This window comes from Pongo pygmaeus, chromosome 10 (assembly GCF_028885625.2).
Source record: "Pongo pygmaeus isolate AG05252 chromosome 10, NHGRI_mPonPyg2-v2.0_pri, whole genome shotgun sequence".
NCBI classification, from domain to species: domain Eukaryota; kingdom Metazoa; phylum Chordata; class Mammalia; order Primates; family Hominidae; genus Pongo; species Pongo pygmaeus.
In genome coordinates this window covers 2019733-2034181 of record NC_072383.2, presented here as the reverse complement: position 1 = coordinate 2034181, position 14449 = coordinate 2019733, and the positions used below count along the sequence as shown (strand labels likewise).

General features: G+C 35.6%; 2 protein-coding genes across 6 annotated transcripts in view; one reads left to right on the top strand and one right to left on the bottom strand.

The window, feature by feature from the left end:
• Window positions 1-12780, bottom strand: part of LOC129009980 (voltage-dependent L-type calcium channel subunit alpha-1C) — a 716779-nt gene extending 703999 nt beyond the window's left edge. Inside the window, exon 1 of the mRNA XM_063672311.1 lies at window positions 12571-12780. Coding sequence (XP_063528381.1) covers window positions 12571-12709 — 139 coding nt within the window. The 5' untranslated portion in view covers window positions 12710-12780. The remainder of the gene's footprint in view (window positions 1-12570) is intronic.
• The window catches only part of DCP1B (decapping mRNA 1B), a 63845-nt gene that overhangs the window by 20790 nt on the left and 28606 nt on the right, over window positions 1-14449 (top strand). The window lies entirely within an intron of this gene.

The window sequence follows — 14449 nt, the reverse complement described above, 5'->3', positions numbered from 1 at the left end:
AATAGAGCAAGAGGACAGAAAACAGCAAGTATATGGAAGACTTGAACAACACTATCAACTAAACACAGCTGTCATTTGTATTACATTCTATGGAACGACAGCAGAATGCACGTTCTTCTCAAGTGCACGTGAAACATTCCCCAAGATAAACCTCATCGTAGGTCATAAAGCAAACCTTAAAAATTTTTAAAGAATTGAAATAATACAAAGTATATTCTTGGGACCACAATAGAATTAAATTAGACGTCAACAACAGAAAGGTATCTGGAATATCCCCAAATATTTGGAAATTAAACAGCACACTTCTGAAAAACTCCTGTCAAAGAAGAAAGAAAATTAGAGAACATTTGAACTGAATAACAATGAAAATTGTAATATTTCAAGTGCAACCAAAGTTGGACTTAGAGGGAAATTTATAGCATCAAATACCTGTATTGGAAAAGAAGAAAGTTCTTAAGTCAGTAATTCAAACGTTCACTTAAAGAAAATAGGAGAAGAGTATATTAAATCCAAAGCAAACAGAAGGAAAGAAATAAAAAGAAGAGAAATCAATGAGATAAAAAACAGAAAAACTGTTTAGAGAAAATTAGTGAAACCAAAACCTGATTATCTTTGAAAAGAATCAGTAAAACTGATAAATACCTGGCCAGACTGATGAAGGAAAAAAAAAAAAGAAGACACAAATTAGCAATATGAGAAATGAAAGAAAGTCTATCTACAGACATTAAAAGGATAATAAGGGAGTACTATAATTCAGCAACTTAGATGAAATGGACTAATTCATTGAGAAATACAAATCATCAGAATTAACTCAAGAAAAATAGGTAACCTAAATAGTCCCATAATAAGGAATTGAATTTGTAATTAAAAATCTAACAAAACCCCAAGTTCAGATAGTTTAACTGGTGAATTCTACCAAATATTCAAGGGAGGAGTAATACCAATATAATGCCAATTCTACACAATCTCTTTCAGAAAGTAGAAGAGGTAATATTTTCCAACTCATTTTATGAGGGCAGCATTATCCTGATACCAGAACAAGGCAAAGACATTTCAAGAAAAGAGAATTATCGATCAATGTCTCTTGTGAATATAGGTATAAAAATCCTCAGCAAAATGCGAATAAAATAATGTTTATAGTAGCATTATTCACAATAGCCAAATGATGGGAATAACCCAAACATCCATCAATGAATGAATGGATAAACAAAATATTATATACACATACAATGGAATATTATTCAACCTCAAAAGAGAATAAAATTATGATATATATACTACAACATGAATGAACCTTGAAGACATTATGCTAAGTTAAACCGGACACAAAAGAACAAATATTGTATGATTCCGCTTCTGTGAGGTACCTAGAGTAGTCAAATTCATATAGACAGAAAGTAAAATAGTGGTTTTCAGGGGCTTCAGGGAATGGAGAGTGGGGAGTTATCTTTTAATGGGTACAGAGTTTTAGTTTGGGATGATGAAAAAGTTCTGGAGATGGATAGTGGTGATGGTTGCACGATATTGTGGATGTGCTTAATGCCACTGAACTGCATATTTTAAACTGGAAATTTAATGTTTTTAATATTTTAACACAATAAAAAGGAAAAAATACTAGCAAATTGAATCCAGCAATTCATAAAAAGGATATGCCATTAGCCTTATAATTCCCATCTGGCTTATCCCCTCCATCCAAAACCACAGCTGGATTTATCTTCCTATAGCACAAACCTAATTAAGTTGCTTTCCTTCTCAAAATCTGAAATGCCTTTGAAGTAAAACTTTCCACCTAACATTTAAAGCTTGCTGTAGTCACGTCAGTTACCCTTTCAGGTCATGTCGGCTACTACTCTTGCACGCTTGCCTAATGCTCCAAGTAAACAACTGCATATACACTTTCCCAGAACACTCTTACCTGCGTGCTTTTAAATATTTTTTTTTCTCCTTGAATTCTCTCCCTCATTCTGACCAATCTCTACCAGATAAATTCTACTCATTTCAAAACCCAGCTGGAACTTTACCTCCCTGGATGTTTTTGTGATTCCCCTGTATAGCTGTGATGTCTCACTGCAGCGTATATGTCTTTTATGTTGTACTTATGTTTGCTTTGCCCATTTGTTATTGACCACTTGTCTGTTGAAACTGATTCTGTGTTGGATTTTGGAAGTAACGAATAAGATATATCCCTCCCCCTTACAGTTTACCGTCCTAGCACAAAAGACAGACATGTAAACATATATGTTCAAAATAACATGCTAAATCTGAGCTAGAAATAAAGGCAATTACTAGTTGTGCTTATATTTTACCTTATGTATAATATTTTGTCCTAGCTTCTCTGTTAGAGTGCAAGCACGTTCAGGACAAAGGTGTCTTTCCAGTCCCCCATAGCACTGAATTCCTTGCATTAAACGTGCACAATTAAATATTTGCAATGAGTACTGAATTGTTTTTATTGGATTTCTTTATTCAAAGCTACTGATTAAACTTAACCTAAAAGTTCACAACTATTTCTTTATTTTTTCTTCTGGAGCATTAGCCATTAGGCATTAAGGAACCTCTGTGGTTCCTGTGTAGAAACTCAAAGCAGTAAGTAATTTTAGCAGCTTACCTAGGAACTGCTCAGCTTCTCAAGGTTACTTTAATATATACAGTAGTAACATTTACCTAAAAGTTCCTAGAGGTAATTGTGAGTTGTGAGAATGTCATACATCCTCATCATGGGAAATTTAATAGTTCAAGGAAGAGATATGTAATATGGGAAAATGTTAGTTTTATCTATGTGAATGAGATGATGTATAATGCAGATATATAATATAAATTTTCTTTATAGAACTTTATTTAAATTCTAAAAAGCACTTTTATGGATGTCTCCTTCAATTTGTTTTATGCTTATTGAGATATTGTGATTTGATATTTAAGAGGTTCATTCACTATTTTAAACTTGATATCTTAATTATGATACATGAAAACAGGTCACATCTCTGTTTCCTCCTGGCCCTGTTAAACCATGGCCGTGTGGTTTAAACAGAAAAGCTTATGCTATAGATGTTTTATCTGTAAATGAAATAAGAATTTTTTTTCCTTTTTATAGAAGCAACAAAATAAATAACTCTTTATTAAAAATAGTTAAAGGTAGTATTACCAAACACTAGATTTAAAATGACACTTATAAGCATTTACTATAAAACAAAAAATGATAAATTTTACCTCATCAAAAGTAAAAATTTCATCAAATTAAAAACTTCTGTTCTTAAGATACCTTTAGGAAAATGAAAAGAAAAACCAGACTGGGAAAACATATTGAGAACATGTACATATATCTGACACAGCACTATATTGAGAATATGTAAATAACACTTAGAAATTAACAACAGAAAGACAAGCCAACTTAAAAATTAGCAAAAGATTTGAAAAGACGCTTTAAAATTAAAGAAGATGTACAAATACCAATAGTCATATGAAAAGATTCTTAACATTATTCATCAGGTACTTTGAAGTTAATGCATGTAGCAGTAGTTTCTTGCTTTTTATTCTGTGTAATATTCCACTGCATCATTATATTGCAGTCTGTTTATTCTCCTATCGATAGATATTTGAGTTGTTTCCAAATTTGAGCTATTCTGAATAAAGTTGCCATGAACATTCCCGTCCATGTTTTTTAGGTGGATATGTATGCTTATCTGTCTTGGGTTTATACCTAGGAGTGAAATTGATGGGGACATAGTGTAGGGGTTTGTTTAGCTTTAGAGATACTGCTGAACAGTTATGTGCCCATTTATACTCTCTCCAATAATGTCTAAGATTTCCCATTTGCTCCACATCCTTGTCAGAACTTGATATTGTTTGTTTGTTTTTAATTTTCTGGGGATTCTGAAGTGATATCTCATTCTGATTTTAATTTGCATTTTACCATAACAACAGATTGTATTGAGCATTTCTTCATATGCTTATTGGACATTGGAAACCTATGCAGATTAAAGCCCAAATAAGAATATCACATACTCCTTAGAATGGCTAAAATTAAAAAGACAAGTGTTAATGAGGATGTGGAGCAATGGAAACTTTGATACATTGCTTGTGAAAGAGTAATATGCTACAACTACTTTGGAGAACTATTTGGCAATTTCTTATAAACTTAAACATATAACTAGCGTATGATCCAACAAGTTCCATTCATAGTTATTTACTTAAGAGAAACAGGCTGGGCACGGTGGCTCATGCCTGTAATCGCAACACTATGGGAGGCTGAGGCGGGCAGATCGCTGGAGGTCAGGAGTTCGAGACGAGCCTGGCCAACATGGTGAAACCCCCTCTCTACTAAAAATACAAAAATTAGCCAGGCATGGTGGCAGGCCCCTGTGATCCCAGCTACTGGGGAGGCCAAGGCAGGATGGCTTGAACCCTGAAGGTGGAGGTTGTAGTGAGCCAAGATGGGACCATTGCACTCCAGTCTGGGTGATGAAGCCAGACTCCATCTCAAAAACAAACAAACAAAAGGCCAGGCGCTGTGGCTCATGCCTGTATTTCCAACACTTTGGGAGGCCGAAGCAGGCGGATCACCTGAGGTCAGGAGTTTGAGACCAGCCTGGCCAACATGGCGAAACCCCATCTCTACTAAAAATAAAAAAAATTAGCCAGGCTTGATGGCGGGCACCTGTAATCCCAGCAATTTGGGAGCCTGAGGCAGGAGAATCTCTTGAACGCGGGAGGCGCAGGTTGCAGCAGTGAGCCAAGATCGTGCCATTGCACTCCAGCCTGGGTGACAGAGCGAGACTCCAAAAGCACATGTCCACACAAAGACTTCTACACAAATGCTCAAAGCAGTTTTATTCATAATAGCAAAAAAATCTAGTAATAACCTGGATACCCATCAACAGTTACATAGATGAACAAATTTTGGTATATAATAATAGAACACTACTCAGCAATAAGAAGAAATGAACTACTGATATATTCAACATGAATTAATTTCAGAAACATGTTGAGCAAAGCAAGCCATCTACGAAAGAGGATATACTGTACGACCCCATTTGTATGAAGCTGAAGAACAGGCAAAACTGATCTAGGGTGATAGAAGTAAAAAATTGGTTGTCTCTGCTGGGGCTGGTGGTGGAAGTGGGGTGTGGTTGTTGACTGGAAAACGGTGATAAAAATATTTTATATCTTGTTTTCAGTGTTGGTTACATAAGAGTGTTTTATTGCCAACTCACTGAGCAGAACACTTTAAGATCTGTGCATTTTCTTGTACATAAATGATTCTTCAATGTAAGAAAGTAGAAATAATTGAACCTTATAAAAGAAGTATTTAAATAAATGAATATTTAAGGATAATTTTTTACCCTTCTTTATTTTCCTGACATTTATTAACCAGTGTTTCTGCTAACCCTGATCTCTGCTGTTAGTTAGAATATTACACTAACTCTTTACTACTTTGTGTCTTGGCTTTTTCAACCTGGAAATAAAGCAGTCCTTGTTCTAAAACACATCTTCAGTACTTTAAACCAACATAATACCAAAACTTGATGTCAACTGAAAGCCCCAAGTAATGTGAGGTAATAGAAATAGTTGAGTCTGCATTTCTAGTTTCCAGATCAGTGAGAAGGCTATGCCCCCTTTCTCTGGGTTGCGAGATCTCCTTTCTCCCCATGGTCAGAGAAGCAAGATTTCTCTTTGCCAAAAATATGGAAACTGTACAACTTAATATTTTTCCTGAGTGGAGGGAATTAACCTTCCACTTCTCTCTTGAGAGTCAATTTTTTAAAATGTCAATTTCCTAGCAAAGAGGAGCCTTAGCATCTATTCTGCAGTGCTTTCTCTAGAATGAAACATATAAAAACAATACAGTTTAAAAATATAATAGTAGATATTTTCTTGGTGGCTTATTATAGAACATCTTATGAAGTATAAACTTGATTTTCTTCCAAAACTCCAAAGTTAAAGTGTACCTGTATATACCCATTGTAAATAATAGCAGTAAGAAAGTCAAATTTAGAGAACAATGATGAGTCATAATTTGGAAACAATATTGCTCACTATACTTAGAATGCATTTTGTAAAACGTTTTCTCTGCCACTATGTTACCGTTAATTAATTGGTTGCTAATTATCTAGGCTATTGAGAAGGCAGTGGTATGGATAATAAATTACAGGCCCCTTATGGGCAGAGACCATATCTTATATTTTCCTTATATTCTGTGGTGCGAAATAAACACAGGAAATAAACAGATTTAGATAAAAAATAGACATGTACAGTGTACTTAACAAAACTGGCAACTCACTTATATTCTAGAATTGTTATATATGTATATATGTATCTGATGATTTTGTGCAGCGTCTGGAACATCAGAATGCATAAGACAAAGCTTTGAAGATACACTGCTTGGAGTGATCAAGCAGGAGTCACAAAGTTGTCAAGCTTTCCAAAATGTCTTCCTGTTTCCCACTTCATGGTAGAGACTGAGAATGACACCTCTCCAACGAAGGCAAACCAGTAGCCACAGCTGAACTCTGTGATTCACCTCTCCATGGCCGAGCATGCTAACAGATCTGTGCTTTTTAAGCTTTCTCCTAGGCTTCAGGCTACATGGAGGAATAAAAGCTCTTCCAACTTAACAAATTCTAAGACTTGGAGACTTTGTTACGTCTTTTCTTAACCTTGCAATCAGTTTAGGCAATGACTACAAAAGCAATTTGGAAAGTTAAAAGTGAACTCTGTGTAAATTTATTACCAAGTAAATGAAAGACACATTATCTGCCCAGAGATAATTGAGGGTTGTTTTCCATTCTAGGATATTTATTGGCATATTGATAGTCGCAAATAGTAGTTCCTAATCTTCTGTGAGTCACAAACCCCTATGAGAATCTGAAGACTTTTCTTCTTCCCTTTTTTCCTTCATTTCTTCCTTCTTTACTTCCTACTTTCCTTCCTCCCCCTCCCTCCCTCCCTCTCCCCCTTTCCTCAAATATATTTGCTTGACTACGCTTTGCACTTTTTCACCTCCCAAAATTTGCATATATACATGACATTTTGCATATAGTTTTAGGGATTTTATTGAACCCCTAAAGCTCTCTAGGGTCAAGAAACTAATATTTAAAGTAACTATATGGCTAAAAATACTTGACATTCTTATTAGGCAAAAACTTAGTATTTGCAGGAATAACAGAATACATTTCTCTTCGGGATCTGCCCAGCAAGACAAGACCTTAAAGTAGACTAATTCACATCACGAGCAGTATGGAATGGGAGCTGAGGAATTTGACATTTCATATTTAGTCAGAATAGGTAACCTATACAGTCCTGAGGCTCTTTTACTGTATGTGAGAGGAGTGGTTGGTTGCATTAGAAACTTTCAAGGATTCCTTTTAAGCCTGCACTTAATGAGAAAGAAAGAAGAGCCACCAAAATTTAAAAATTATAATGTGGTCACTGAATCTTACTTTATGTCTCCAATTCTCCTTTGCCATTCTGACTGAAAAATTGATCTATTTATTATGCACCATTGCTTAGAGAGCTAACGTGTTAATATATGATAAAGGGTTATACATCTACTGTGACTTGAGTGATGAAACTTGTCACTCTGACCTTTAATCCAGAATGACTTTTTTGTTCTCTGTCAGTACTCCAGTTAGGCTGAAAGGAAGGGATCTAAACTCTAAAGAAAACTATCCATCTAAAGAACTGGTGTTCTGCCAGTTAAAGAAGGCTCTGAAAAATCTCAAGTAAAGCAGAATTTCACTCTTGAGCCTTGTGGTATCTCTGGATTTTGTATTTCTGTTTTTCTGTGTGTTGAGTTGTGACACCAGATAGTTCCTTGAAACACACACATAAGCAGATACACAGCGTGGGTAAACAACCCTTCTCTTCACCCTGACCACCCAATTAACACAGTTTCTACTTTTCCATCATAACTGCCAGGGGACTCATGGAGAGAACCTTCATGTGAATATATACATTTCTTATGTAACTTAACAATCTGACATGCTGAGGTGAGGAAAAACCCATGTGGCAAAGTCATATATGGTGATTTACAGCTACTACAAAGCAAAGTCACTTGTTTTATCCTGAACCATAAAGATTATTAAGGTTCTCGGCTTGACCAAGAAAACATAGTAATGCTATTCAGATTCATACACTGCATCTGTGGCTTGGACATGGAGTGTATTTTATATTTTGTGTTTAAGAGAGCCCAGTTTAGCATGGTGGAAGTCTAAATCTTGGCAGAGAAAAGCTGGGTTCCAAAACATTTTCTTAAATGGTTAATAAGGAAAGCATCTTTTAGTTTCCCTACCCTTTATCTATAGTAAGTGGTCATTATGGCTGTATAATGTGTGTTCTTTTAGATTCTATGTTTTATATTACTAATTTTTGTCCAAAAATCATTTAGTAAATAGTTTCGAATAATCAAGTTCTGGAATCAAAGTAAATTTACTGCTTAACCCACAGAAGGAAAAATTACGGGTTTTGAAGAAGGAAAACAATTTTGGCCAGGAACTTATATTAGAATTACCTTATATATAGCCTTAGAGCTCTTATTTCATAGTAGAACCAAAACATAATTTAACTGTTTAAACATAAAGGGTTTTTGGAAAGAGTCTTTTGGAAAGTAGTGTCTCCTATGTCTATATTCACAGATTAAGGTAAAAATGAAAAAATAAAGAAACTTTGACTTTTCTTTAATCAGGAAGTAGCACTAGGCTCCTTTGGCTAGACTACTGCTATGTCAAATTGGAGAAATATTTCTGTGATCATGTGTTTTATAGTTAGGCTATTTTCAGCAGAGCTATTCCTATCATTGTTAAACACTCGATTAAATCATCTAGTTCAAATATGAAGAAGTCTGTTCTTCACTGGAACAAATTTTTGACCTGTAGAAATATTCTGTTTTAAAAATAAGCTTAAGCATAAATAGATATGTTTAAACATAACTTTCTCAAAAACTGCGATTACAGGAGACTGGACTTATTTCTATACATTGAGATTCACTTATGGTAATAGATTGTCAATGTGTTGCTGGAATAATTGACATGCATCTAAATCTTACATTTTTCAGATCATTTAGGTACTTATATATGTAAGCTTGGGATTACCATTATCAAACACGACTGGAATATGAATATCTTAGATTTTCTGGTAAACCAAAGTACTATTAGTTATTATTTGTCCTTTGTTTTTCCATAATGAAGAGAAATGCATGTGATTTTGCAGAATTGTTGCATCCTTTGAGCTCTTAGTTGCCAGTGCCTAACAGGTAGTCAATCAGGAAAAATGGTATATGGTAGAGTTGTAATAATAAATACACATTAAGTGAGTACATTAGTGCCTACATAGTGCTGGATCAATCGAAATATACAGTCTTCGGCAGCTCATATCCTAATGACAGAATCCCATCAACATTACTTAAGCATAAGAAGGTAAAGTGTTTGAAGCAAAATAAACTCTCAGTGAAGGTTGAAGGAGAACAAAAGCGGTGATGTGAGGAGACTGTCCATACTGAAATCTCTAGTAGAAGGTGTAATCAATTGATAGAGAATTCTAGCATATCTAGTCCACATGTTGAATTATTCCAGGAAGTGATAATTATTGATACCAGCAATTACAAGGATTATTGATGGTAGAAGAGCTTGAAGTCTTAGATTTCGGTTCAACTCAGCAAGTATTTGTTCAATGTCTGCACACGCTGGTTGCTGTACTGAGTGTATTAACAAAGTCCTCCCCTCCAGGAGCATATAGTCTAGTGGAGGGAACAGATTTATAAATGCTTAATTTATTACCTTTTTTAGTACAAGGATGTACAAAAAAACTACAGAAGCAAAGAAAAAGTTGGGACTGTTTATTCCTAAAGGAGCGAGAAAGCCTGGGTATTCAAGGATGAGTAGAGAGAAGGAAAAGATGTATTAGGGACTCCCTGCATGATATTTGTGGCCAAGGAGATTTTGAAATTTATCAGCAAGATTATGAACAAATGAAAATATAAATTTAAGTGACCAACAAAGCAGAATAAGTTGTTTCTATTTATATTTTTTATAAACTATGGACTTTTCTGCTTCCTAATTTTTAAAAGTTTATTTACTCTGTTATATCTCTTAGATTAAAGGAACAAATAAAACTAGGAAATTAGTATATGATGAAAAAGATCCCATGTGGCCTCTGGTAAACCTGAGGGTAGCAGATGACCTCAAGGTTCCCAGTTTAGGAAGATAATGATCTCTGTGAAGATTAGGAAGATTGAATGATATAACATGAATCCATTATAAATTAAAACTTTCTAAAAGATTAAATCCATCTTTTACTGGGAAAGTAATAAATTCTCATTTATAGTTGGAGAGTACATATTAATTTAATCCAAATTAGTATAATGCTTTAATTAAGAGAGTTTTGTTTGTTTTTAATGGCATTAACTTTCCAATAACGTTAATTTATTTAGAAAGGGGAGGGTTATTTCTACTGTTTCCCCCAAAATGTTGATGAGTATTAGTCACCCATAAAATAGAAACTGCTTCTCATCTGCTTTGAACCTTCCATTATTCCCAGGTCATGGGATCACTGATTTGTGAGGTGCAGTAAAACCATGTCATATGAAAAGAAGCAGACCAGGGGCCAAAGATAACAGTGCTATGTAGACTCTCAGTGGCCAGTGAAGATTTTGTTTTACAAGATTGTGTCCGTGTTTGGTCAGTAAAGCTAAGGCGGAAGGTGAATGGAAGAACATTACTTTAAAGGCATTAGGGAACATGCCGGAGGAAAGCATTTTGAGTGCAAACATTCCAAATGGGGAAGAAGTACAGAATCCGCACAGAGCCGGCCAAATGCAGCCTGTGTTTCCCATCTATGGATGCCAGCACACAGGCAGCGTCATTGCTGCTCGAGTGTTTACTGCTGTGAAAACACTGCCACTACCAGAAAGCTTAATTCCCTTCCTCTTTCTTTTTTGTTTTTCTCCCTCTCCCTCCCTCCCTTCCTCACTGATCTCCCCCCTCCCTTCATTCCATCCTTCTTTTTTTCCTTTTGAGAGTCCATATGAACTTTGGTTTAAAAAGACTAATTCCAGTCTTTTATAACCAAGCCTAGAACTCAATCCAATATGTAAAAACAAATTTGAATGCTTCATCTATTTCATTTGAAAGGCTGGGGGAAGGGCATGTTTTAGGGGAAACATTAAACCAAGAAAAATGACTTTGGCTAGCTTATTTAGCCTTGTTAGACCACAGATTCCTCATGAGTGAAATAGCTTCTTGAACTGCGTGCTTCTCACCTGACTTCTGCCTCTAAAATTTCATGGTTCTATTTTTCTGTTTTTTTTAAATATCTTGGGATCTTTCAAATGCCTAGTAGCTGTGTGTGCATGTGTACTACCATATGCTGGTAACTAGTCATCATCAATATGGTCAAATTTATTAAAGCTTGATCTACATAAATGCTACAGGAAATCAAGAAACAATATATTTGAATGAAGTCTCAGAAACAAGTGTTTACACAAATATATGATTAGATATTCTCCATCCTTACACTGAAAATATTATTCTCCTCTTGTGAGAAGGACTTCATGGAAGGAGTGGAGTTTGAAGGAATGTTTAATTTTTGGTTTATCCTTAGATGCCCAGAAGAGGTTTGTGTAATTTCACACTACCACGTTTCCATGAGTAAAAAGAGGGAACTTAAATGCCTTCCTTGCTGAACGCTAAGAAGAACATATTTCCCTATCCTTTTGAGAGGAATTAGTGAAATTATATTAGAAAGAACATTACCAAATCAGATGTCCTGCCTATTTAAATTTTACCCATGTAATTATGTGTTTATCATCCATCCACTTCCTAATTGAATGGATATATATCTTCTTTTAAAAATTTACACAAACATTATCACATGTCCTCGTTAGACGATTACAAGCTATCATTCATGATTTGGAGTTGTATTTGGGTAAAATATAAAACAAATTATAAATATCTTAAAAGAACAGATCGAACAGAAATATTTATTAGGAACATAAACAAGATGAGACAAATCCCCAAAGAACATGCAAAATGAACTAATAGCACCATGCTAATAAGAATCAAAGGGTTACAAATGAAAATGTGCATTTGAGTGACGCTGACACTGCCTTTAATGGCCCCTTAACTAACCTCTTACAATTTGACCAGCTTTTGATTTTTCCACTGAAGAAATTTAAAAAGAAAATACCACTATTGAATATAATCAGCTTGCTCTCTGCCTTGTCTTTGTGGACCTACAAAATCCAGACATGAAGTCTAATATGGAAATTTTGATCTCCTTGATCTTTCTGACAGAGTTAAAAGGAAAGTAAAAGATCGGTGTTTTATTATGTAAAGGCAGTATTGCATTGCCTGTTGCCTCAAACATCACTTTTTTTCAATTGAGAATTTCCAAAGAACGGCATAAACCAGGATAGTGCAGTTACAGGCAAAATTTTACAACGGTGTGTGGTAAATCCTGATTAAATATGGAGAGATGAGTTCTTAGAGTGAGGAAATCACATTCTAGGTATCATTAGGATATTTAGAGTAAATTTCAACATGTTCTTCCTACTCTTTATTTCGCTTTAGGGTTTCTTACCTCCAGGAGAGATGTAGAAATAGTTGAGTTGAGCTTCATGCACCAAAGTACCCTTAAACTTGACCTCCGTGTCGGCAGACAGGTGGCTGGGAAGCGGCTGGTATGCAGGCGTACCAGGCTGAACAAAGGCTCGAAGCATTGTGAATTTCCAGATGTATATTAATTGGTTGATTTTTAAAGCTAAATAATTATCCTGCTCATGATCTCTTGTAATTTTTTAAAACCCAGAAGCCATTCCTGCAGTAACATTTCAGTGCCACAAAAGTTCACACGGCCATATCATATCGCTGCAAGTTTAAGTTACAGTAAAATTACTTTTAAGTTTTAGAATTCTAAAAAATAAAACAAAACAAAACACCTTCTTGCTTGATTCTTTTCAACCTTGTATTTTCGTCTTCCCTGCTCTGCTCCCTGCCTATGTAGGGATGGGCCTCTCACCCATTGGCTTTACGGGAAAACTTGGATTGAAATGTGAACTTCATGGTTTCTGTCAGCCTGTCAGCTCATCACCCTAAGGCATGATGATCTCTGGTTTTTATATAACTCCACAGACTGCTTTGATAGACCCTCTTGTGTGGAAGAGTGATAGGTTTGTCCAGGGGTTGGTAGACCTTAGGGCTAAGAGGCAGGAAACTTGGAATGCGTACTTCCATGGAATTCACAGCCTCTGTCCCAGGGGAATGCAGCTCAAGTTGCAAAACTATTTTAGGGAGAAGAAAGTTAGGCCCAGTTCTGCATTTTATCTTGGTGCCACTTTTCGGTAGCCGGAACTCTTGGTTAATGTTTTTTTTTCCCCCTTGGCTATTTAGATTTTCTGTCCAGACTAAACTGGGATCAAAAGAGTTATCTCAAAATGATCTCATTTTAATTTTTAAAGCCATTTTGCTTTGGAGATAAATGGTTGGGTCCTAAAGAAGTCTTCACAATGTCTTAAATAATTGCTGCAAACTCAATCTTTCCTTCCTTTTGCTTTGACATTTGAAAGATGTTCCGTAGCATTTTCCCTCCCTAAATCTGCATTTCAGTTATCTCGTGGTGATGACAATGCCAAACTGCTCTTCTATTTGTATCACCAGTTTTCTTGGCATCCCACCCTTACGAAAGCCTAATTCCTTATGTCAAATGCCACAAATGTGTAACATCAAACAAAAGATACCCAGAATATTCTTACTAATAGAGCCTATTCATGAGACAACAGTGGCCGCTTTTTCCTCTGCCATTGGGCCTCGTGTTTCTGAGTTATGCTCTGTTTTTCTCCCTTACTGCCACCTTTCTCCTTTGATAGTTTTGGAAAAGTCAGTCTTCAAGGAAAGAAAACTTACACTATAACCAAAAAAACAGGCCAGGCTCCTAGTTTTGTAACTAAGGTTAAAGTCACCAAGACACACAAACATATTCAGATTTATTAAGTGGTGGAACGTCGGTGATCCCATCTGCTTTGACTTCAAGAATGTGAAGGTAGGCAGGTTAGTGTAGGAATCTGTGTAGGGAATTATTGTTGATGGACTGGAAGCAACCTTGAATATGAAGTTTCAAGATACACATTCAATGATCTTGAGATGAAAGAATTTTGTTTTGATGTAAAAGCTCTCATAGCACATGGGCTTCAGAACTCAGATGTTCTTAAAAAAAAAAAAAAAAAAAGTCAGTGTACCAAGGAGGAAAATGTGTACATATTTCCATCTAAGAGAGTAAAATGGTCCTGTTCAAGGAAAAGCTGGAATTTTTTCCCCTACTTCCCCCCACTTCACATGCAGGTAGGTAAGATAAGAGATTTCTGGTACACTGATCATTGCAAAACCGAAGTTTAAAGCCCTGTTGCCACCTTTTGGCAAGTTAGTAATTCAGAGTCATAGGTTCCTCTTTAAGATACCTGCTT